The sequence below is a fragment of the Opisthocomus hoazin genome, chromosome 1 (assembly GCF_030867145.1).
Source record: "Opisthocomus hoazin isolate bOpiHoa1 chromosome 1, bOpiHoa1.hap1, whole genome shotgun sequence".
Taxonomy (NCBI): Eukaryota; Metazoa; Chordata; class Aves; order Opisthocomiformes; family Opisthocomidae; genus Opisthocomus; species Opisthocomus hoazin.
In genome coordinates this window covers 123,716,117-123,741,451 of record NC_134414.1, presented here as the reverse complement: position 1 = coordinate 123,741,451, position 25,335 = coordinate 123,716,117, and the positions used below count along the sequence as shown (strand labels likewise).

General features: G+C 47.6%; 1 protein-coding gene across 1 annotated transcript in view; it reads right to left on the bottom strand.

Moving 5' to 3' along the window:
* RCSD1 (RCSD domain containing 1) overlaps nucleotides 1-18,054 on the bottom strand; it is a 35,783-nt gene extending 17,729 nt beyond the window's left edge. The window contains exon 1 of the mRNA XM_075434659.1: nucleotides 17,880-18,054. Coding sequence (XP_075290774.1) covers nucleotides 17,880-17,885 — 6 coding nt within the window. The 5' untranslated portion in view covers nucleotides 17,886-18,054. The remainder of the gene's footprint in view (nucleotides 1-17,879) is intronic.
* Between the last annotated feature and the right edge of the window lie 7,281 nt (nucleotides 18,055-25,335).

Below are 25,335 nucleotides of genomic sequence, written 5' to 3'. Positions count from 1 at the left end.
ACTGGGAAGGGAGAGATAAGTTAGCAGGGTAGGTTTAAAACACAAGCTCCCCCAAAGGAGCAAGCTGAAAAGCAAGAGGGTGGGAAAATACCTCGATCACAGTGTAAGAAACAGGGCAGAAAAAATCAGGAGAGGCTGCTACCCACAATCTGAGCCTACTCATTCTCCTCGTGATCCACAAGAACATCAACACAGGCTGAGCACAGCTTGCCCAGGAAGTGGGTGGGCTCACACTCGCCTTGGCCCATTTTTTACATCCCTAGAAGGAAATCTCATGATGGTTATTCCGACTGGGCCCCTGGCTCAAGAAGCAACACATCCCGAGATGTAAGCCCTGAGTAAACAAAACCTCTTCTTGCTACACTGACCCCTCTCCGTCCCAGAGAAGCATCCTTCTTCCCATCTCTCTCTTTACCCTTCTTCACAAGTCATTCTCACTGGACACCTTCCAGCTCTCTGTTTCAGGAGGGATTTATGTGGTTTATTTATTCACTTGGCCTCTTATCTGGGAATGAAGCTGCTCCTTGTCTGGTTGTGGTGAATTTTAATTTGAATTCAGCTAGAAGTGGCTGCAGCTGTGGCTCTGTGATACCTTATAACCAGTCCTGTCCATCATTGTGTCAGAGTAGCCCATAGCACCCTGGGATGCAGGGCCAAGGCTCCTACCTTCATTTCCTTCCATTCAGTATAGAACAGGAGTGATAATTACTGTGCTGTGCTCCACCAGAGCAAAAGCTACCACCTGAGCCACTTCTGCACCTTCCTTTGGCGGGGCTAGGCTAGCTCTGCGAATTCTGTGTATCAGAGCTTTATCGTAGTTACCTTCCAGGAGAGGAAAGGACTAGAATACTTTGAGGATCTTTCAGGTGGAAATAATAATTTTCTACTTCTCTCTTTCTATTGTGTTTTCTTTGATCAATATTCACCAGAAGCTAAACACCTCCATTTCATATCCCAGATGAGAATTTTGTGAGCTTGAAGAAAGGCAGCATGCACAGTGTCCTCATCCTTTTCCTCCAAGCTGCCATCGGATGGCTGGGCAAAGAAGAATAATTGGCCTTGAAATGCGATGGGTCCCCCACTGCCAGGATGCAGGAGTGAAACACAACAGAAGGATGAGCAAACAAAGTAAGATTTCCATTTGAAAGACTGAAAGAGAATTTTAGGGCTGATACCAGGACATACAATCCATCTGTGAAAGAGTATAAGGGTATGTTGAGGGGTATAACGATGAGCACAGCACGCTCTGCAGTATCCTTGGCTGCTGTTGGCCAGGACTGGCATTTTAAGGTCCCGCAAACAGGTGTCTAGTCTGACTTGCAACAAAAGGAATTAGTGATAAGCCTCTGTCCGTCTCACATGTGAGCATGCACAACTGTGCAGAACCACTGCACTTCCAAGATAAAGCTGCTTCTATCTTGTCAAACCTCAGTCAGTGCAGAGTGGCCTCCATGTCTGGTTGATGTCACATGCAACATACTCAATCTTCGACCTTGCAGCTCCAGGGAAAGCAATCTGCAGCCTGTAGGAATATATTTGGAATGCTGGAGTTTGGGGTCCAGATTTCTGAACACTCTGTGAACACAACAGGACCTCAGATTAGGTCTGGGACCAGTCTGGGCTCCTGGGCCCTGAGGACGGGCTTAAGACTCCTGTCACTCAGGCACACATCTCTTCTGCACATATCCCTACGTAGCTGTAGATTCTGGTTTCCTTCAGCCAAGGCAGTGCTCACTAATTGAGAAGTGTTGGCCTTTTTGGTCAAGAAATACTAGACATGGAAGTTTTGGAGACAGGCAGGAGGAGGTGAGGACTCCTGATTACACATGCTACTTCAAGGCAGTCAGTATTGTTAGAGACCGGTGATCTCTAGCAGCTTTCTTCAGTTCTAGTCTTAATGAAAACAGGAGCTCTTACAGCAGCCGTTAGCAAAGATTTGACTAGACTACTGAAATGCATGTTGCAGTAACACAGATGTCAGGTTTCCTCTTAAAACTCTTTCTTTTTGTAACATTTTCCGTGGAGAGCAAGCTTCATGCCTGAAAGTGAATCACTGCTGGGCTGCCTCTCAAAGTCTGCGAAGAAGTTAGCGACAAGAACAACTCTGAGAAGTTCAACATCCCTCCTCAGAAGTGGTGCCCAGGTCAACACTTATCCCGCCATGGATGAATGAACAGGGGATGAGTGTCTGAACTCTACTGCAAGGCTATTGCGTAGCTGTAATGAGGGTGATGGAGAGGAACTCTGTAACACAGAGAAGAATAGTATGAGGAATGCAGACTTCAAAGGAAGGTTGCATATTTGTTTGTTTTTAGGAGAAAGGGCAGGGAAAACCTCCTTTACATAAAATATGTAAAAATATGTAACATTTCCCTGTGTTTGGGAAGAGTTTGCCTTAGGACAGCATTTTTGTCAACACTTGCAGTGGTCTGGTCTTGATTTTCTCCTTCTGAGGGTTCCCTCATGAACTGCTGCCATCTTGGCACTCAGGGTCAAGCCCTGCCCAAAGGGTAACATGAGGCTATTCCAGCTCAGCAACAACGAGCAGCTTTCATCCAGAAGACAGAAGGCAGCTCCCAAACACAGTGCAGTAATTGAAAAACTGCACAGATGCAGGTCTGCCAAATTTAAGGGCCCACAAATGCAAGATGCAGGAATTGGGTGGAGGTGGGAGATTTCATGTAGCCAGAAACTAGTAAAGGGACAGATGCTTTTTGAAGGAAGGGGCACTGTGTTGAACTTGGCTGCTATACTGTAAAGAAATGGTTTGTGTACCTTCCCCCTTGCATGCTAAAAGTGGAGGGGAAACTCCTGCTGGTTATCCTTCTTTCAGTGGTTCGAGCTACCCCAGCCTACGTGTAAAAGGGCCTGGACAGTTAGCACAGTGGTCAGAGTGAGGCTTTACTCAAGAAAGCTTTGCTGCCGGCTTGGATCAGAAGCTTGCTCAGGGTCCTTCTCTGGTACCTCCCTCCAAGTAACCTTGGGGCTGCCTAGAGCTCCTGAACATCAAGGCGAATAGTTATCGTGAGTAAAAATACACCTTAATCGTGCTGGGCAACAGGGACCACCGGGTGGTGGCTAGAATTAGGTGGTGTGGTTCAAGGGCATCGCAAGTGCAGATGCATCTCCATCGCCTTCAGCGATGCTGTGGCTGCTTCCATCAGCAGAGCCAGCCGGTGCCGGGCGGCAGGAGACGAGCAGCGGAGAGCAGCCAGTGCCAGACATGCAGGCGAGGAGCTGTGTCCTTCACAACAGAATTATAGGAAACATCTGTAGACATGAGGAAATCAGAAGGGGTGAATAGACTACCTGCTTTCTGTTTCAGAGAGTGACTACAATGAAAATAAGATGAGACAATCATTGTTTTAACCTCCCTTCTGAGAAGTTCCTCCCTTTGCTGTTGACATCTTTCTGCTAGCAAAGCGGGTGCCATGCAAGTGTTACGTAGCATTGTTTTTCATGACGGACGGTCAGTACCAATGCCAGCTTTGTCCACATCTTCCAAGAGGCATCTCTTCTCAGCAGGGTTACTGCGTGGAGTCTCAGTTTAACTGGATGAGGTGGGACTGCTGCTGCTGTCGTCACAGCCTCCTGCACCCAAAGTGGAGAAAGCAGCCTCCTGTTTGCCTCCGTGGAGTTCATTAGTAACATGTCCTAACGTCAACAGGCCGGGCTGGAAAGGCCCTTATATAGGAAGGGTATGTCAGCCACCTCGCACTAGTCTTTGGCTCGTGTTGAAAATTTCTGAGGCTGGATTTATGGCAAGTTGTTCTTTCCTTCGTGCCATGGTATGTAGCTCTCAGGAGTGCCTGGCCTGTGCTTGCTAAGCACTGCCTGGTGAGATTAGTGAAACGCGAATATCACTGTGAAAGGTAGAAGTGAGATCTTGAGTCTCCCTTTTAGTAATGACAATATTTGGCAATTGCCTAGTACCTACATGTTCCCAACACTGCGCAGGCGGATTCATCACAGCAGCATTACCTCAGGCCTTCATGGTTAGGAGCTTCCACTGAGAAGGTAATGCATGGGCTCGTGCATTTTAATGCATACATAGCCACTGCTGCATGCCCCACAGAACTGGTCCTGAGAGAAGCCAGGGTCTTATCTGTCAGGAGAGCACTCAGACCACCAGGCAAATGCGTGTGCTCCCCTCTGCCCCAGGGAAACTGGAATTCTTTGCTATGTGTTGGCACAGCTTTAACAGGCAGACTGGAAGTGCTCGCCCTAGCCTTGCCCTAAGCATCGGATTAAAAATCATCTCTTGCTGGACAGACCAGTTTGAAGCCCACGCCCCCTGGGAGAAGAACAGAGCCCAGGCTGTCCACTTCCTGACCAACTGTCTTATCGTGTCTGTCAAAGGCTGCCAAGAATGGTTTGATCAAGAGCCGTCATTACCAAAAGAGGCAGCGAACTGCAGCACCTGGTCTCTGCCGGGCAGCGTGCCTGTGCAGGGGCGGCACGTATGTAACCTCAGCCCGTCCCCTGCGGAGACGCGAGCAGCTCCTGGCTCTGCTCTGCCCTGTGCAGAAGAAGGCACCTGGCTGTTTGGCCACGGCTCGCTGCTCAGGGAAGGAGGTGGCAGACCATTTACAATGTAAATCAATTATCTTGGGTGTATGTATAGTGTTTTGGGAACCCTTGACTGAGGTGATTGCAGAAACCTCCAGCAACACATGGGTGTCATCGTTTCCGTTTCTGTGAGAAGTGCTTTTTGTGAGATGCCTTATCCTGTTTGCTTGTGTTCACCATGATCAGAGTGTTCTCCCAGGGAGAGGAGTGGAGAGGAGAGATGAGGGGCAGGGGGAATGTAACAGGGAAATGCCCCATTTCTAATGCCAGCTTGGTCTGGGCAGCAGACCGCCCATGGACAGGTCAGGCGGGGCAATCCCAGGCTTGTGCAGAAGCAGCACTCCAGGCACTGGTTGAATTTGTATGTCGAGCAGGCAGATGCCTAGTGAAGCGAAGGAACCAGCAGAGTCAGGCAGTGTTTGCAAGGGGATTTCCAGGCTGAAGACATGAATTGCAGTGTTTCAGTTCTGCATTAGTCCTGTAGTTGATCTAGAACACAATCATTTGCCCTCAGCTACTCAAAATCCAGGACAGAATTTTAGTCCGGGGCTTCACAAGCTCCACCTTGACACTTGGTCCTCCGTGGCACCCTGGTTCTCCACAACACACGTGTCTGAGGATAGCTACACTGTGATGCAGAGTAGCCCAAGGAAACCTATAGTAAGGGATCTGAGCCCCACAGTCATAGAGTGTTGCATGACTTCTCATGGTGGCATCAAACTTGGGCGCATTTGTTTGGTGCTGTGCTCACACCAAAGGGGTCATTAGCCCAGTCACGGCTCTGCATCATACAGGGTATTCTGGGCACGTACTAACTGAGCTGACCTGTTGCCACAAAACTCTTCCTAAGAAAGTCCTAATGAAGTCCAGCACCCACAAAGGACTGATTCCCTCCCAGCCAACTATCTTTTTAATGGGATTTCAGTCCGGTATCTAAAGGTTTTTAAAAATTTGATACTATCCAGAATGATTATAAGGGTGTCTTAAAGACACTTTGCTAGTGAGACAGATTTCACATCTCAGTCACGTGCATCCCCGGTTCATTCAGCGTACCCTTCCTGCCTGCAGCTGCAGGGCTGTACTCTAACAACTGTCGATGCACAGTAACCTGCGTAGGCTCAGCAAGCAGAGCCAGGCGACTAGACCACGAAGTCAACAATATAAGAGGAAGGAGAAGATCAAAGATGTTCAAAGCAGTAACAACAGAACAACTGAAATGAGATTTAGTGCCAGAAGACAGGCCATTCAAGAGGAAAGGTCCAAAATATACCTGAAGGGCATGGTGACTCCTGTTGCACTGAGAAGACAGGAGGCTGGGATGAGAGGTGGGAAGGTGGAATAAAAGGCTGTTAAGTACCAGTGAGACCTGAGCCTGTGGGGGCAAAAAGCTGTACCAGGTACAGCAAGTAGAGAACATGATCATCAAGATCACTAGGTTTTTAAGATACATGACAACATTTGCTTGCAGACAACGAAGAGGAAAAGGTAGGAGGGCTAAGAGGAGAGGCAAAAGATCTACATTGCCAACCAGGCCAGTTCCCTACAGGCAGGGTGGCTGGCCTGGCTGAGAGAGCAGGGAAACAGATTAGCCTCGTTAAGGAGTCCAATCAATTCAAGGAGAAACGGCCTGGGCCTTTTCTGTAAAAAGGCCCTGTGTATGTAATTGCCTTGTTACGAGCCCAACACAGCTGCTTGCAGACAGGCCAAGCAGCCAACACGGAAATAATTTCAGGTAGCAGGAAAAGGCTTGTGGATAAAGTTGATATCTGGCTGGATGTGGTCATACCTAGCTGGACAAGTGGAGAAACAATCAAAGGCACAGAGGCTGTGCCCACGCGAGCAGTATGGCAGCCTTTCTCTGGAGCAGCTGCTTGCAAGAGGGGTCTTCCTGTCACCTGAAACAGCACCAGCTTCAAAAACTCATCTGTGCTGGGTTTTAAGCCCAGACATACCACGTGGGATTCTCCCTTCTGAGTCTCTGAGGTGCGCCAGTGTCTCCATTCAGGAGTTTGCCATGATGAGGGCAAGACATAACTTTTTAAAGGAGGCTGAGATATTTAAGATGCTACAGCTTCAAGGAAAAAAAAAAAAAGAAATACAGTGAGATTCAAAAGCTGATAGTTTACTATGTGGCTACTGTAGGTGGTGACGTATTTGAAACCATCTAACTACTACCCAGCAGTTCCCTGTACGCTGCAAACTGGAGCTGAGCCATCAGTAACCTTAAGCACTGAGACACAAAGATGCAACAAGTTTAACAAAGATCTCTGCAATTACTGAGTTTGACTACACTAGAAGACTAGATGAATGTGTCCCCTCCCTTTATGAAGTCCTGGGAACTTAGTGTCCTGCTATTTCCTTTGAGTTAATACGTCTATTTTAAAAATACTGGCTGTATTTATCTGGAACAAACAATTACTTTTCATTTTTTTGCTCATTATAATGAGCATTCGGCCTTAAAATCACAATGTTGATGTTGCAGAGCTCTTCCCTCGCTCCAAGTGAACACCAGTGACACATCTGCAGTCTTTTTCCATGAAGTTTACAATAACTCTCTAAGTGTTTTTGGGAAATACTCTGTGCCTCTAAAACATGACTGCTGCTGGTGAGCCAGAATCCTGCAGCACATACACTGAGTGCTGAGCGGTTCTGTTACTTAAGATGATGAAAATTTGGATTGGGATGCTGAAAACAAGGTCCCTTATTTTGAAATGCCCCATCAAATACAGCCCTCAGCTCCTCTCTCAAAGAAGGTCACAAGGAAGGAGGCTAGTGGGCATTAACTTGGCAGCAGGATTTCAGCGTCATCGGAGACCCAATGCACCGCTTTCCTAAATAATTGAAGATCCCCACTCTCTTTCAAGCAGCACCACTTTTCTTTTCTCCAGACTTAAATTAGATGAACACCTACACAGCTTTCAACTTAGTCCAGGAAGACCTCTGGCTTTTCTGGTGTGTCAGGCAGGATATATAGTTCTGTCATTAACCCCTTCCCTCCATCCGATGGGAGCCCTCTAGCAACAAATGCTGTCTGAAAATTTGGTTGATACAACCACACATGAACTACTGCAGATATCTAAATAACAGATAATATATGTGAAAGGCATGTGTGGAAAAGAAAGGGGTTATTTCTCGGAAATTACCCATTGAATAGGTAAGTTGTTGAGATTGTGTTGTCTTAGGAATCCACAAACACTTCACATGTGGAATAGCTCCTTTGGAGCCAAGGGCTGATCTCTACCCCTGGTAGAGTGATGCTGATGTCTTAATCTACAGCTGACAACAGCTATTACCAAGACAGAGGTCTAGCTAGACTGGAGCGTATTGCTTCCCGTGTGTCTTTAGCTGCTTGTACAGCCAGTATCTGGGATTTGTCCTTGAAATACTCACACTGCTAGCAAATGCCTCCATGGGTGGAGAGGTGAGATGGTAGTACAGAAGAAGAGCAGTGATCGCCACTGTGAGATGTAGCTGCTTACCTAATGCGGTGTTTGCACCAGCTGCTTGTCCAGAGCTCCGTTCCTGGCAGAGGTTTTCCCCAGGATCCTTCTCAGCTACCCAATGTTTCCCTCTCAGACATCTGTTTTTCTTAATGGTCTGGGAACTGTACACAGCCTGTCAACTTTCCCCAAATTAATTGGTGCCTCTCTGTATGTACTTCCAGGGCTTGTTCTGGTGAGCTCTTGCTGCTCTAGAGGGACGAGGGGTGAACTAACGGAGGAACAACTGGCAAAACCTCCCAGGCTGCCCCCTGAGAGAGGAGAGGTAGTGCAGTCTGTGGGGCAAGTGCGTTCGGTCTCCTGCGAGCCCCATCTCCTCAACTAAGGCACAGGGAGAGAGAGAGCCGGGAAGGCTGGGGATGCAGGCGTGCTGCTTCAGAGTGGGGAATAAAATGCATGAGCCATGGTTATCTGATACAGGCTTCCGAGATGAACAGCTTTCTGTGGGTTAAAATGTGCCCTGCACAAAATTGTGATTTTAAACCACCCAAGTGATAATGTTTCTTTAAGCGAGTTGCATAGCCCTGTAGCTGTAGGCATGATGTGAGACTGCACCCTGCTCTCACCTACACACGCGGAGACGCTTGGGCAGCTGCTCTGAAGGAAACCACTGAGTGAATGGAACAGCCCCTGTAGCAGGAAAGGTCTCAGCCCGATGAATCACCTTTCAACTGCTATTCAGTTTAGCTTCTCCCTTGCTTGCCTCAGGTGGGATGAGGAAAAAAGCCTTGCTTTTAGCAGAGGTCTGAAATAAGACAGAATTCAACAGAAGGAGGCTCAGATGCAAGGTGGGATGAGGAAGGGACTGCTCTTGGACTGACAGAATGGTTAAAGAGGATGAACCTTAAGCAGGTGCATGTGCAGTCTGCATCAATTATCTAATCTAAAGCTATTCAGAAGGTCAAATTAGAAGCCGAAGTCACTGGATTGTCAAAGAACGGACATAGAGAATGTAAGAAGCAGGGACAATTCAAAATACTTCAGTTAAATGCTTTAAGTAGGCTGTGATACCTCGCCATTTAAACTCAATGCTAGAGACAGTCTAGTTGTAGCAGCACAGGGATTGAGCTCCATGTCACTGACTATGCTGGGAGCAGAAAATCAGAAGGGTAAATGAGCCTCCACAGAGCTCCCAACTGCTGCAGCTTCCAGGACTCATCAGTTAGGACTGTACTATCTTTGTAACACATTGCTATTAAGTTAGGTCTACACTGTATACAGGCAGGTCAGAGGAGGAGGTTCATATTTATCTGAGCCAGGAATTTAGTCTAAAAAGATACGCAGATAAGGAGTGGAGGAAAGCGATAGTAAGCACACAGCTAGCAGCCAGCTTGAGGTGTGAATGCTAAGCTATATCCACAGAGATGTCTTTTTAGCTGGACCCTGGAGGCCTCAGTGGCCCCAGCGGCACTGAGGATCCGGGTCTGCCAGGCTGCTTTCTCAGCAGCTGCCCTCCTTTTGGCTCCATCCGGAGTCTCCAGATTGTGAGAGCCCTGAAAACCAGGCCCTACACTGGGCAAATGAGTCCACGCAGCTGTAATTTGCAGTTATGTTTGAAAATGCCTGTCTGAATTCTCAGCCCAGTCTGGATCACCTCTCATGATGCGTTAGGAATTTAGTGGTTTCCATAGGCAAATGACTGTACCACATATCCTAAGCAAAACGCACACAAGTAATTTTTGAGCTGCAGCTTAGCATTTGACATGGATTTTTTCTGTGATCTGAGAAAGAAAATTATCTCTGATTCTGAGTTAATCAGCATATAAAACTCTCCCAACAACTCTAAAGGAGAAACCCAATATTTGCAAGAGCTTTGAAATACCCTACTTCAGTGCTCTATTTCTTTTTCCTGATGGCTGACTGTAACTCTTACATGTTCTTTCAATGGCAAGAAGGAGGACTAAGTTCCTTCAACCTCAGGCACAGTTTCTCCAGGTTCAAGCTGAGCCACCGGAACCAGGTGCACAGGAAGCGCAGGCTCGGTGCCTGCACGCCACTTGCGAGTAAATCGGCACTAGGAAGCTCTGGCCAGCATGCCACTGAGTTTGTGGACCTTAAAATAAAAGGTGTTGAGAAGACAAATTATATTTAACTTACAAGAGAACAATCCAGCAACTTTTGAGTTGCAGAGCAGAGGCAGAAGAAATAAAGCATTACATTTTCATTACTTTACAGCTTTTCTTTCCCTTGGGCTGCAAAAAGAAAAGGCTTCCAGCTTTAGCCTTTGAGAGTCTATGGACTAAACCGGTGCCCACCACAAAGGCTCAAAGAGCTGTTATAGAAGATGCAGGCTTCGGTTTGCTGGATCAGAGCTTGAAGCTGCTGCAGGGGATGGACTCTGTGAGACTGGACCTTGAGCATCAACACTCAACAACTCCTGAGCAGAGCCCTGCAGGGCCTGGCACGGAGGGCATCACTGGTGGGTCACCCACATCAGGTGCTTGAGGTCAGAACTGGAGCAGTGTGAGATGCCAGTGCCAAAGGCAGGGGGCTGGAATGGGAGGGCAGAATCAAGGAAGGCGAGTCCCATGCTCAGTGCATCCAAACAGCACGAGAAGGGCTGAGAAGAAATTCGTTGGTGGCTGTGCGCAAAGGCTTCTTGAGCTGCACAGAGCAGGGCTTGATATTACATGAGATCAGAAGTCCTGATATGAGTGGAAAAGGTTTTGCATTGAGCTGGGAGACGAAAGAGAAAGTTCTAAGAAGACTGTTTCCTTTCTGTATGGGTGACCTGTCTGACCTGTTAACTTTGTGTCTCCTGTCACCTCATGCTTCAGTGTATTCAGCAATTCGTCCCTTTTCTTCCACTCCTCTTTACAGACACCTGCAGCGTAGAGGACTGGTGTGCATGCCTGTACTTGTTTGCATGGACAGCCCTCTGCCCCTAACTGGGAATGAATACCTTGAAACTGGGGATGAAAACACTGGGTTTTCATGGAGGGCCAGTGTTTGCCAACTCCATGCACTTTGTAAAGATTAAGTAGGAAACCAAATGAATCTGTGCACATTTCACAAGTTAAACACACGCTAGCTGCAAGGCCCAGGGGCTGAAATTCCTAGCAAACCTAGCACAGAAGCTCAAGTGTGTGTATACGGAAAGGGAGGAATAAAGTGGACCTGTTTCATCTGGACTTACATCAGGGGAACATGGCGCTCAGCAGAAAGGTATTTTAAGATGATTGACTTGAATAACCCATGACTGCTGTCAGAGTACACAGTTTTAAAGGATGAAGAAACCCATTCTTAAAACAGGAAGAAAGAATACAAAGAAAATTGGTTTTGTGTTTTATGCAGGCAATAAAAGAACAGACTCTTGCAGATATGATGCCAGTTTTTTGACTTACGTTTTCCAGAGGCAGAAGTTTTGAGGGCTTGAACACTGTGGTGTAGCAGTAAAGAATGACAGACACTTTTGGGGCCTGATGCTGAATAGCCACTGGCTTCTGCTAGCAGTCCCACACGTGGAGGGACTGCAGAAACTGTGTGGCACTGCCCCTCTGGTGTCCCCACCAATACTATTGCTTGAATGCAATGGAAGATCGCTCCTGCCATTATCTTTCTAATGCTCTGCCCAGTCTATTTTCGAATCTCTTGCAAAAAGAGGCTTCCGCTACATTTGGTTTCCACCACACTATTCCAAACTGTGCCAGACCTCACTGCTAGAAGTTCTTCCTGCTATTTGGTGAGATACGCATCTTGCCTTTAATTGGATCCCATTATTCCCAGGTGCACTGCTTTTGCAATGCACTAATTCTGTTTCCTCTGCGTTAAAAGTTTTAGACTACTGTCCTCTGTCTCACTGCAGAGCCGCACTGACTTGTTTAACTCTGTTCTTCGGAGGCAGCTCTCCCTGGCCTTTGCATTTTTGTGTCTTTCTCTGAACAAGTCGTTGGTCTGCATCCTTTAGATAGCAAGGCTTTCCAAACTGCATGAGTTAATTCTCTGTGCTTGAAAAGCTGTGGTCTATGTAAGCAACATATTTCTTGCCTTAAGAAGCAGCACGTAGCTTAGTTCAGTGATAGAACATTAGGGAAATGTATTATATTTTGTGAAGTACTGAAGGATGCTCAGAAAAGCACCACTGTGTGCCACAGCTACCAACCTGGACAAAAGCACAGTTGGAGCTGTGGTCTGATCATGCTGGGAGCACGCACTTGAGAAGCCCAAGGCGAACAGTGGCTTTGTTGAAGCTGGCGGTGGTAAATCTATAACCTCTGCAGGTCAGCCACTAGTCATCCACACTGACAAAATACTGTGTGTATCTTGTTATAAAGGGCAGATGTTTATTTGCTTAAGGACACTTGTTTGCAAAAACAAGCTTACTGCCTTGCTGCCTGATGTGTGGGTTTTGAGCTCTTTTAAAATTTGATGCTGAAGAACAAAAGAAAAAGGGCATGCATCTGTACCAGCTGCCAATCCAGCAAGTGAGGTCTGTGTTTTTAGCAAGCCATGTGCTCATATCCGGCAAGAGTTTGATCTGATGTCCTTTTTTCTTTCTAACAGGTGAAAACTTCATTTGGCACTAATGGGGCAGATAAGCCTCATCTTTGTCAGTACATTAGCAGCACCCATATACTGGTGATAAGATATCATAAAGATATGCCTCAGGGTTGATGTTGATGTAAAAGCATTTTTGGCATAAGACTCCTAGCTGGATACGTTGTGGCTTGGAAGAAGTGAGACTTAAATCTGTGCCTATGTGAGACTCTGTAAGAACTGAGTGCCCCGTGCCTCTGACAGTAACTAGGTGTGAAGCAACTGCGCAGGGAGGGTGTAATAATAACCTCTCCTTACACAACAGGTCTCCTGTCTGAAGACCAAATTCATCCTTATGCATGCCGCGCTGCAATCTGCTAAAGGCGTATAACTGTAAGTCACCAAGACAAGCTGTGTCTCTGCAGTATTACAGCACCTACAGGTGCTTCACCAGTGAAACAGACAAGTCCTCCAACAAGTTCTCTTGCTGCTGGGTGCAGCTGCCACAGCAGATCCCAAACTCAGGCTGCAGAGTTGGTGTTTTAGGAAAAGGAGCATCCACCTCTCTATGACTATTAACCAATCACTTGGAAATAGAGAGGGAAAACACCCCTAGTTTGTATGGGCTTGGTCATTTCCATGATGAAAACCGGCAGAGTTTCCTAGCGGGACCTACTGATAAAGCAATGGTGGTGTTTTCCCCTGTTCTTCAGATAAGCAGATCCTGGGAATGTATAAGAGAAGGTATGCATAATATGCTGCTCAACAGTGACATGTCCTGCCAATTAGACTGTGGAATACAGGAAAGCAAGCTTTTCCAAAATGCTGTCACCATGACCGGGGGTACTCTGATGCCCACAGGTTAAAATGGGGAGTGAGGGAGAGGAGGAGAGGAGGGGTTCAGAAGAATCATCCCTTCTCCAGCGACACAGCGAAAGCTTTAATTCTGCAAACCATTTACTCTGGGGTCTCCGCTAGGTACAAGTAAGGGTCACAGCACAGCCCACCCCACGGGGTTTGGGTTTGTTCCTTTCTATCCTTCAGGAGGGAGACCTCATCCAGCCACTGGGATGTAGAAGTCTGGCAAAACTGATCTTTTAAAGGATCCCCTGCTTCAGACATGCCAATTACTGTCAGGCAGGTCCTAAATCTATGCAGACCTGAGGAGGAAAATGGGGTCATATGGTACCTCTTCTAGTGTATTTAAATACTCTTCCCTTTATCTACACAGACACTCTGCGTGAGGGTGTCATTTTGATGAGTTTGGGAGGAAACATTGAAAACAAGTGTATTTGAGGTTACAACATTCTGTTAAGCAAAAAGAAAAAAGAAGAGCGGAAAAGGAATCTTTTAACTTTTGGAATGAAAGCCAAGCACCAGAGCTTCCTGAGAAAGGGAAATTGTTTCCTGGCAGAGCTAACCATGGTGTAATGCCTGCACTTCATCTTGGCTCCACAGCTGCGAGGGTGGGCAGAAACCTCGCTGAGCCCAGTTCACCTCTGCGTGGCTTACTGTCCTGCTGCTCTGAGGACCATATAGGTTACCAATTCCAGCCCCCTTGTCTGCACAATACCAAGTACCCTTTCCTCCATCCTCTCCACTTCAGTTCTCTTGGGTGACAGCTGACATGTCCTTAGTGGAGTTTTCCTAGGGACAGGGTAAGTGCCTCTGCATAAAGAAAGCTGCCCTGTAGTTTGGGCGAGGGCATCATTCCCCATGGCTCCTGGAAGGGTGCAGCAAGTGGGATACTGGACCTGGAAATGTGCTCAGCTATAATGTCTGGATGACCACGGCACAAGGGAAGAAATGGTTTCTGACCTTGCCTGTTGAGGGAGGGGATGTGTTTGAACCCCAGGAGGCTTCTGCAGCCTCCCGCTGAGACAGGGAACGGAGGACTCGGAGGAGTTTTCTCCACACTGCTCTGCTGCTCGCTAGAGGAGTGGGGCAGGACGCAGGGTCTCTTTGTGGTATCCTCACCTGAACGCAGGAGGGAGCTTTACTGAAAAGAGCAGTGGCCCCATCACTCCCCAAATGTTCCAGATGAGGATATGGTGGTGTAGGGAGAGCACAGCGCCTGGGGCTGGAGCCGTCTCCAGCAGGTTGCCCAGAAGTGAAGTGGCACAGTGAGCAGAGAACTGCTCTCAGTCCTGGAAAAGCTTTCCCTCTCCTGAGCGGGTGTAGCAGCAGGCAAAATGAAAAGCTAGCAGGACTAGTTGCAGGAAAGAGACATGGGAGTGGAGATGTCACAGAAAGAAATGAAATCTGTTGGTAGGCACAAAGAGGGGAGCCCTCCCAAAACAAACCTGGTGGCTGCACCTTCGCAGCTAAGGGAACCCATCGCACCAGAGGGAGCCACCAAAGCGAAACTCGGTCTTGGACTGCTTCCCTTTGCTGTGTGAGTAAAGTTCAAATGTCTCCGTGCTTCCAAGCTCCTTCAGAGAGGCTGGGAAGAGGAATGCCCTGACTGCTGTTGAATACAGGCTGCAGAAAGCCACAAGCACTTTCAGTGGATGCCTTAACTCACAACATCTGCAGTGAGGTTTGGTACAGCTGTGGGAATTAGACAGCTTAGGTCAAATCTCAAGATGTAAGCTAACAAACCAACAGAATAATTTCCGATTCTTTTTGTACCATGGGTGCAAAGAAGATTCAGTGGATGCTTTTTTACAAGTGACTTAGCTTTCAGCAGTGACACTTTACACATTTTTAGTACTCACTCCTCATGTTAACAGTCTGTGATATAAGCTTCGTGATTTCAAGTTCTTTTCATCAGTCATAACACTGGAAAGAAAACTGATTCTCAAATCTATCTTGCATCAAGAAGCTGGGTCTTCACAAAAAAGCCCTGAACATCAGCAGACTCACAAAATCACATGAACTGCAAGAATGGCATTTTGCTGCCTCTTTCTCCCTGGTTGGGTTCTTAAATGGTTACAGTTAGTGCTTTCAATGTGGCATGCTCCTGACAGCAGAACGGCTAAGACTGTAGGTATCAGCTCCTAAGAAGCAGCAAACCCACACTAACCGCTCTAAGAAAGCGATCCCAACTATCTTGCTTCTGTGGGTTTTACAAAAATAGGGTCTTGCTGCCAGAGACATGATAGTGGTCAGCTGGCGAGTTCAGCCCTCTGCCCTTTTTTCCCTAACGCTGGTAATCCTCACATGTTCCACTAGAGCAAAGAGCTTGCTGGTTATGCCAGCAGGAAAGCACAGAGCAGCTCTGCCTGCCACTGATGAAGCAAGCGGGGAAATGACAGAACTTCACATTCCTGTTGCACAGGACCATTAAGTCTGTTTCTTAAAGCAAAAGACTGTAGCGATTCTCTGGGTGCTGTTCACGCTGCCTGTGAAAAGCTCTCAGGAAGAAACAGAGCAGAGAATTGGCAGGTGGGAACTCAAGTCTTTGCTCTTGGGTCTATTTTGATTTCATATCTCCTTACCTTTGGGACATCAACCACCTTTTTGGAGGGTTGCGGCAGGAAGGGAAGACCAAATGCACTACTTAAAAAATGTCTTGGGAGCTGAGATGTTTTAAAAACGCGAATAGATGCAGCCATCTACAGATGACCAGAAAACAAAGTAACATGGGGAAAGAGTGGGAAATAGAGGTAAAGGAACAGAGAGAAGAGCAGGAAAATCTTAGATTAAGTACTTCAGAGAAGCTTCCTGACCGTCAGACCTGCCGTATGTGTCACACGTGTCTCCCAGAAGGAAATGGCAGGTCTGTCCCCGTCCGCTCTGAATCACCACTGCGGCAGACAACAGAAAATACTCGAGGGGTGCAGTCCTCCCGTGTGTGGAGAGGTGAGCGGGTGGGGGAGAGTGTCCCCAACACAACAAAAAACCTGCTTGGGCTCTCATTTAATCTTTGCTCCGCATGTGGCTTCCTGTGCACAGCAGTGAAATTAAGAGCTCAACTCCCCTTCCCCTCTGAGACATCACAGGATACTGCGTAGCGAAAAGGAATTAAACAAACGCTAACAGTGACTGATCCAGGCTCTGTCAAATCTAAAAACCTTTGTAAAGTTATGCATTTATCATGCCACAAGTAGTCTGTGCCGAGCTGGTTTGATCACTACCTGGTCCTTCTCCACACCAAAATCTGTTCAGATGGTCTGTTGAGGTCTGGTAATGGCCATGCCTGATCTTCACCCTTGCCTGTAGGGTGGGCTGGGACAGATACCAACTGCAATGTTAGCACCTGGGCGTTATCAGCGCTGCCCAGCTGAACGCTGCGCTGGAAATCTGCGAAGGAAAACTGTAGTGGTGCCTCAAGCGCACTGTTCCCTGGCTTTGTTGCATGTCCCCTGCTGCCAGGGCTGCATGGACGCAGAAAAAGCTTCTCTGGGAAGTATTTAGTAAGATCTGTGTTTAGCTGAGAGAAACACCAAAAGTCCTCTTTCGTCATTTGAGGTTTTGCCAATGTTGTAATCGCCTTTCTATCTCCCGTGCCACTCCTAAAAATCACTTTTTTTTTCCTCTGCCCCTTAAAAAAATGTTTGAAAAACTAGTGAATCCAGTCTAACATGAGCAAAGCAAGCACCAGTACTCCCATTTTGTATGAATGGGAAAAGAGGCAAGGGGAGGTGAACTGCCTTGCCCAGGAGGGGGCTATACAGGAGAAGGCTCGGACTTGAATACCAGGGCAGCCTGATGGCTGCTTCTACACCCCTGTCCATCAGCCGTGTGTCCACCCAGACACAAGAGCTCCAACTCTCCTGAAGCACAGGACACAGAGCATGGAGCAAGGCACAGGAAACTCTCCGGGGACGTGCTAGCCATTTACCTCGCCGAAGCCACGGTTCTCGGGTCCTCTTCCCTGAGCCCAAACGCTCTATCGATAACGAAAGTGAGGCCGTCCAATCCACGTGGAACAGGGGGACACACCGCTCGGGGCCAAATCACAGCCGCCACTGCACGGGATGGGTAGGAATCAACCCCAAGGAGCCTGCTAATCCTGTACGGTTCGCTCATGTCTCCTTATGACACCATTTTTACTGAATTTTTAAAACCTCCTTTCAAAATGACACCTTTTAAAATGTAACTCTCTTTCCCACTTCACAGACTAAAAAAGTAAATGGCAGTCCTTCCTCATTGCCCTTTCACAGATGTAATTTCTCCCCATACCATCCCTCTGCTTTCCAAATCCGGACTAAAACCCGCAGAACATTCTGAGGTGCATGGCAGGGCTGGGGTGGGGCGAAAAAGACATTTATCTGAACCTCAGCAAAGAGATAGTTTGAGCTGCCTTTAGTAAGAAATTGCTTTGCAAGGTGGAGCTAATGCAGATCGAGGAGCCAGTCACAAGCTAGTGGAAATAAAAGTTTTCTTTACCTCCATGTCCTGCAAGAGAGAGGTGTCCTCGGGGCAATCTTTCTTCCCCACCCCTTTCCCTCTTATCTGTGGGAAAACTCAGCCGAGCCAGAGCAAAATCGCGCCGCAGCGGAGGGAGGGTATGTAATATCCGAGCTCCTGCTCAGCTTGAAAACTGACAGAGCCCAGCGAGCGGCCCTGCACTACGAACAAGGAAGAAGGGCGGGTGGGTGAGAGGAAGGGAGGGAGGGGAGAGGAGGGGGAGGCAAGGCAATCAGGGTTTAAATTTAGACGCAAATCTAAACAGATACTGTCCCTTCCCGGAGCGCTGGGCTCATGAGACAACAAGCAGCAAACTCTGCTGCTGCGCCCAAACTTGGGGACACCACATGTGCGTTTTCTCCCTTCCTTCCTTTCTCCCCTTCACATTTTCTACCACCTCATCTTTATTTTTCCCCCCTGCCCTGCCCCATGTTGCCTCTGTTTCTCTCCATGGCTTGCAGTGGCTCCGCCGGTGTCTCTGCCTGGATCTCTCCCCTGTCCACGCTCCCCTCTCCAAGTCTGCGGGGTCTCTTCCCTCTTGTTTATTTGTGAGCGGGATCGTTTTACCTCTAACTGCAGCTTCCCTTCTCTCTTCCCTCACACTTCCAGGTAATTTCAGTCAGCAGTGGGCTGTCTTTAGAGTGGTTAAAGAGGCAGGAGAGGAGCAGAGCAAGGGTGATTATTGCGTCTGAACAGAATTTAAGGCTCTGGCATCCTGGCGCGTGGCTGGGACTCCCAGGGACGACAGTAATATCAGCAGCACCGTGCTGCTGGGTGATTCTCCAAGGAGAGATCGGGGCTCCGCTGCGAAGGGTGCTGCACAAATGCGGACACAAGCAGAGAGTCCTCGTGCAAGGTGTCACTGCACTGCAAAGCAGGAGTAGCTCTTTCCACCCTGAATTCGTGTCTCACACTACAAGGTCAGAAGGTGCAGGACGTGCTTCTCTCCCTTCCAAGGGAAGGACAGACTGGTGCACTGGGAAGGAGAAGCTTCTGTGGTGGCAGAAAATTTCAGATGGGGAAAAAATAAGTCTCAGGAATGTTTTGCTGCGGTTTCCCTTTCCACTCAGATCGCAGTGTTGTAAACTAGACATCTCTTTTAGCAACTGTTTGCATATGCTCCTTCTCAAGAATTTCAGTCCCCACCTCTTGAGAGCAGGGTGGTGCAGAGGAATTTGGAAACACTCCCTTTGTCTTCCGCTGGCTTCCTTGCCTTGCATGCAGCTGCAAAGTGACACAAGGTCTTGTCGTCATCTTGCGATGATACCTTGGGGGCAGAAGAGGGTTAAAGCACCTTTTCTGAAAGGGATGCGTATTTTTCCTTTGCAGTGTTTCACAAGACCCTGCTGGCTATGGAGGAGAACACTCCAGAATGGATTTAAATGTGATCATCGTGATATCCCGGGTTACTGTTACCAATAAATCCTCTCGACATAGTTGTTCTTACAGGATAGTTAACTGTTGCTGTACTGCATGCTGCAGGACTCCTGTGGAATTAGCAGATTTAAATCATGATCTCATTGTCTCCCAAGTTCAATATACAATGGCTACTCAGTCCTTAGCCAAAAGAATGACAGGCTGAGTGGCTGCAATCTGGCGATTGGGCAAGAGGACTAATTAATCTTCTGTTGCTGAAACACTGGATTAGTTGAAACTCCTCTACTGTAAGCAACCAGAAGATGCTGCAACTGTAAGAAAATAGGTTAAAATCTAAACAAAATATAAAAATTAAATCCCTTCTTAATTGGAAACCCTATTGATATCTTGAAGTCCTGACACTGGTACATTGGGAGAGGGGATAGGAACCAAACTGATGCGAAGCCAGGTGAGGCAGGGAGGGCAGGATACTTTGGATGCCCCTGCTTGGCCTGCTGCTGTCCTTCGACAGAAGGAAGGTTTCATGCTTGGGGTTTTCACTGTGGGCATGGGTCACAAGTGTCGTTTTCAAGATGTCTGCATGTAACAGGCCGTCAGAATCACATACCTCCAACGGTTGCTTCATGGCGCCCAGGGTCTATTTCAGTATTTTCTTTCTGCTTTCAGGGGTTGTACTCTGTGGAGGAAACTGTTTGCTTAGGTCTACAGAAAAGGAAACTGCTAGGCAGAGATAGTATCACTTTACCCGTACTAATAAAGCAAAGGTAGTTACAGCTGCCCCACCACAATTCTTCACTCTGTTTATTTTTGCTCCAAAGTATCTTGCCACAAGGCAAATCTTTTCTGCCAGCAGGATTCTCAAATGGCATTGCTCTGAGCGCGGTACACAGTACTCCGTTTATTAATGCTAAATCTTTCTTCCTGAAGGAGCAAGGAGAGAACATAGAGAAATATGGTGTATGTTTTTCTCCAGACAGGAAGACATGAGGTGTGGGTTTACTCTACTTTCTTGGTTCTGGACTGAAAAACAGAAACAAACAAACAACGTGCTTGAACTGCAAGAACCTCGTGGCAAACATTATCAAGAGAAGTCACACTGAGGAATTGGGTGTTTTACATGATGTGTACGTACAAATATGAATGTGAGATGTTTTAGAGTATGACTCTGCATCTCTATGTGTATCTCTGTTTACAGACCTTCTGGGATATAGTAGTGTCTATGAGACTACCTTCTTTGTATATGCAAAGAAAAGTTTCTACATCTGTTCTGCTCAGGAGGAAAAAAATGCAGTCATCGAAAGTGCCATTAAAACGGACTCTGGGGGCAAATTTCATCCAAATGAGAAAATGTTGTGCTTTTGGAACCCTGGATTTTCCAGCTTCCCAGCTGATTCTTTTCAAGACCTGTGAGGCCAAAACAGCAAGTTCGCTTCAGGCCAAATGACTGGTGCTCCTGCTACAGGCAGCATACGGTGGAGAGGCGCAAGGAGATCCTTCATCCTGGCATGCCTGTAAAAGGGGTAGCATAACTAGTTCTGCCATGTTCAGAAACACCATGTGCAATATTTGCTGGCCTCTTGCATTTTGGCTATGAAGCATGGACAGTGGGGCCTCCACAGGGTGCTAGGTCAACAAAAAGGAGATGCAGGGACATGGCAATTCTATGTTCAGAGACCACTCAGGAAAGAAAGCATTTGAGGGCATCTGAAACTTTGACTCAGGTATTTGTGTCCACGCAGCTATCTCATTCGGGTGTGTCTGTGTGGGTGCCAAATCTGGGAAGGTATGTTTGTCAGGGTGGTGGGTGAGCAAAGGGTGGAGGGAGCTGTGGGTGCCTGCAAGAGAGATTGAATCTCTATACTTTGTTATGGCGTTTGTTGAGGGTTTAATAGAGCTCGCCTGTTCTGTGCCAGTATCTGAGATTGTTCTGTCCACCTCTCTGTCTGGCTTTGGCTGCTGCTATCCACATCATTTTCCAGAATTCATACTATTAACCAGCAGCTGTTACCAGGTTGGGCTTCTGACCCCCTGAAAATGGGGTCTCAGCCCTTCCTGTTCCCACTAAAGAAACTCAATTCTCAACTGAAAAAAAGGGGAATAGGGTAACCACAGAAAAAAAGCACTTGCATTTCAAAGATCAATCAACTCTAAAAGCCAGCATCCTGTTTTGGGCTGGGTTTGCACCAGGTCCTCTGACAATGGCAAGCTGACAGGAAGCAAACGTGAACAGCGTTTTCTATGGGAAACTCGCTTTTTGAACCCACCATTCTGCTAACAATATTCTGAAGTATCTGCTCCTGCCGCCCCTGCCCTCGCCCCTCAGAATTAAACTCACACTGCAGATGCTAAGCCTCACCCTCCTCTTCAGGGAGTTATCAGCAGGAAATGAAGTCAGCTGGAACGCTTTGTACAGTCGACATTTTTTGCTCTAATTCTGCAGCTGCAGCGAAGCACGTCTGAGAGCACACAGGCACACACACGCTCACGTGCCAGCGCCCACACGCGTACACACGGACTCGCGTGCCAGGCACTGTGCACCCCTCGGAAAGTCCCGTTACCAAAGATGCTTGAATTAAATGAAAGGACACGGTTATAAGTGATTCTCGCTAAGCCGTACTGGACAGGGAGCGTGAGACTGTGTGTGTTGTACAGTGGCCAAATAAAAAAGTAGGTGATAGAGACTAACTGAAAGGTTGAATCATTTCCCGTGTTCCTGAGTGTCAGCCTGTGCCTGAGTCCTAACATCACGGCTCAGATTAAGCAGGCTGCTTAGCTCCCAGGCTCTGGGCAGAAGCCTGTCCCTAAGCAGAGTACAGTTAGGAAAACGCTGTATAGTACAGGGAGCATTTCAACTGCAACGCTTTGCCTGAGTGGCTCTGCTCTCAATAACGAGATCACACTGAGGCAGACCACCCTTACTCACACCAGGCAACCTGGGGCTGGTGGATGGTGTAGAGGTAGCTAGTGTCATCTCTTGCAGCGCTTGAATTTCTTTGGAGAGCTCTTCTTTCACTGCTGATCCACCTGACTTCAGAGAACAAACTGAGTTGGGATATTAAGAGGCATGGCTGCATCCCATTATATTAATATAGCGATGAGACAAATAGTGTCAGTCATTGACAGCTTGTTTCTAGACTGAACAACTCCTCTACCAGTTACTAGTTTTAATACACAACAAGGCTTAATATAAACAAAGAAAAAGTTACAGTCCGCACACGGGTGCTGACACAATTCCAGGTACCCGTGCTGGATACAACCATGTTTTTGATTACGTTGTTCTCAGGCCAGTCCTACTGCCCATCTCTCAGCTTCCTAGAAAGGGGTGCCACAGCTGGCCGTCACAACAGCTTTCTCAGCTTGCAGCCGAAGGTCCGACTGAACAGCAAGATTTTCTGACTGAAAATGGAACGTGGCTGGTCCCTAACAAGTTATGCGCAGGGGAAGCTTGCCTTTCCGCTGCCTGTGTGGCGGCTGTTGAAAAGGTGAAAAGACTTTTAGCTGAATACTAGGCCAGTGCTGTATTCACTTTACCTATCTTTTAAAAAATACACTAGTGAAAGGGTCAGAAGCTAAATTCCCAACCAAGTTAATTTGGGAACTTTGGAGATGAGAACAAATAAATGCATTATGCACAAGCACGCAACACCTTTTTGTGTTCAGCGAAGCTCTGTGTTACGCGCCATCTCCTAACAGCAGTAGCACTGCATTGTTCGGCAGGGCTGGTATCTCCCCAGGAGGATATCTAACCAACATTTTTAGAAACAATTTGCGTGGTGGGTCTCATGTGGCACTGAGCGTTGGCACTTCAAAGCACTGAGTGCTTCAGCTTTTGCCAGAGCTGACTCACAGGTCAGTCGCTTCTGTCAAACGCGGCAGCAAGTGACTTTAATCACTCTGGCTGTCATTTGGATGTGGAGAGCTGGCCTGGCTCAGAAATCAAGCACTACACACAGCAAGACTGCACAGCCCACAAGTGTTATCTGGACAAAGAAAGGTTTCTGTTGACAGACAGACTGCATGATCGAGACAGGAAGCCTGGCCCAGCGCGTAGCTAGACTGTGCGTCTGAGGAGAAACCTTGCCCAGCCCATCCAATAACCATGCTATCTAAAGCGAGAGCTGGCTCAGGGCAAAGCCAGCTATGAGGAGGGCACACAGAGCACCATGACACACTAGCCAGGGTGAAGAACTTGCCCATTTTCTGGCTACTACGCATCTTCTCTGGAGACACAGCCCCCAGATTCAGCCTGAGGCCCATCACATGTAAACCACACTGCAATTAAGATTGTTCCATGAACTGGCCAACACACAGAGGGAATAAACTGGCTCAATCTACGGCGAGATATTACTGTCTGTTTACCATTTTTTAAACGTAAATAAGCACATGAGTTGAAAAGGAGAACCAGTGGCCAGCAGTACTTTCTTGACCTTGTTATGCAAGGATGCTGGGAGCCCTTAGACGTGTTGCACCACAACCAAGAGAATCCTTCTCCTTTCTCTGAGATCTAGCTGAGGAAGTGAGAGAGCCTGTAGATTTATTCAGATAACACATCCTTTCAGTGCAAGCTGAAAGACTTAAAGACCTTATCCCTCACCCTTACATGTTCACCCCACGCTACCCATCCAAGAAAGAGGGGACCAAAAGAAGCCGCCTTCATTCAGTGCAATGTGCAAGACAGTCTATATGCCTGTGTGCACTGCCCACCGCAAAGACTACTCAGCCTAATGAATCTTGTTCTGCGTAGCAGAAAGCCAATGCTGTTTGCTTCCATGAATCCTCCTGAGCGTTGAATTCCCACCAGACTCATCAGTCCAAATGCTGCAGGCTGCTGGGGTTGGGCAGCAGCACCCTTTGGCGTCTGTGGACAGGGACGTGCTGCAAGGCTGAAGAGGTAGGAGGAGGTGAGGAAAACTTGGCAGACTTTGTTTGGACGGGTCATTTTCTCTTCAGCCCCGAGATCCTGCTGTATGGTCCCAGTGGTGGCAGGGGGACTGCTGGATGATCTTCCACACTTTCTGCGAGGTTCATTTTGACTCCCGTACCACAGGGACTGTGCGGCTCCAGAAACGTGCACCCTTCCTAGCAAAGGAGGCCTGGCCACGTTCAGCAAATACATACATCTAAACTCCAGAACATAACAGCTTTCTCCCTTTCCGCGTTTTCTTTATCTGAAACAAGATAAAAGAAAAAAGAATTACCATCTCAGTTTCCCACATCCCCTTTATCTTCTTTCCTTTCCATCCTTTTTTTTTGCCCTGTTGCAGATGATGTTACTTCCACATACTCTCCATGGCAGCCCTTCTTTCCTGTGCTGACCCCACCAAGCACCTCCTGTCTGCTCTCTGTCACGCTCTCCTGCTCCCCAGTAAAATCATTCACATCCTCACCACCCCCCCCACCTCCCTCTACCACTTGGCCCTTTGACTGCATCAAGTAAATACTGACATTCCCCCCAGGCTCTGAGGGCAGAACTGCTTGAAAATGGACAGACACAAGCAGTTTCTGTGTATGCATGCACATGTTGGTGGGGAGAGAAAAGAGGAAGCTATAATGTCTCTGTTCTAGCTAGCAAAATCTCTAATGAAAAGAGGTTTCTGCAGTTTGTCTTCCTCATCCCCTGCTCTTTTCTAAGCCATTTCCTCTAGACCATTTTCATCCCTTCCTTCCATATTCTTTTCACTCCTGCAGAACAGCTCCTGTCTTATTCCCTTCAAGACGTTCCACTCCTGCCCCTCATCTAAATATACTCTATAATCCTACATACATGAACACAACCTTTCACGCAGTCTCTTCCCTCACGCCTCGCTCCTTTTCTTGCCCCATTTCTCTCCTTAGCACTCTGCCCTGAAACACTGCTTGTCCTGTATCACCAACAAGGGTGCTGTGTTGCCCTTGTTGCTGGAGCAGTGGCTACTTGCAAGTTCAGCTACCTACCTGAGCTGAGTGGCTGCACATCAGCGGTTCAGAGCAGCCTTATCTTTTTTGCTTTTTAGTTATGACAATCCCCAGGTTTCCCCCGAGCGTCGCCAAGGGAGTGCAGCAGCTCCGTGTGTCAGCG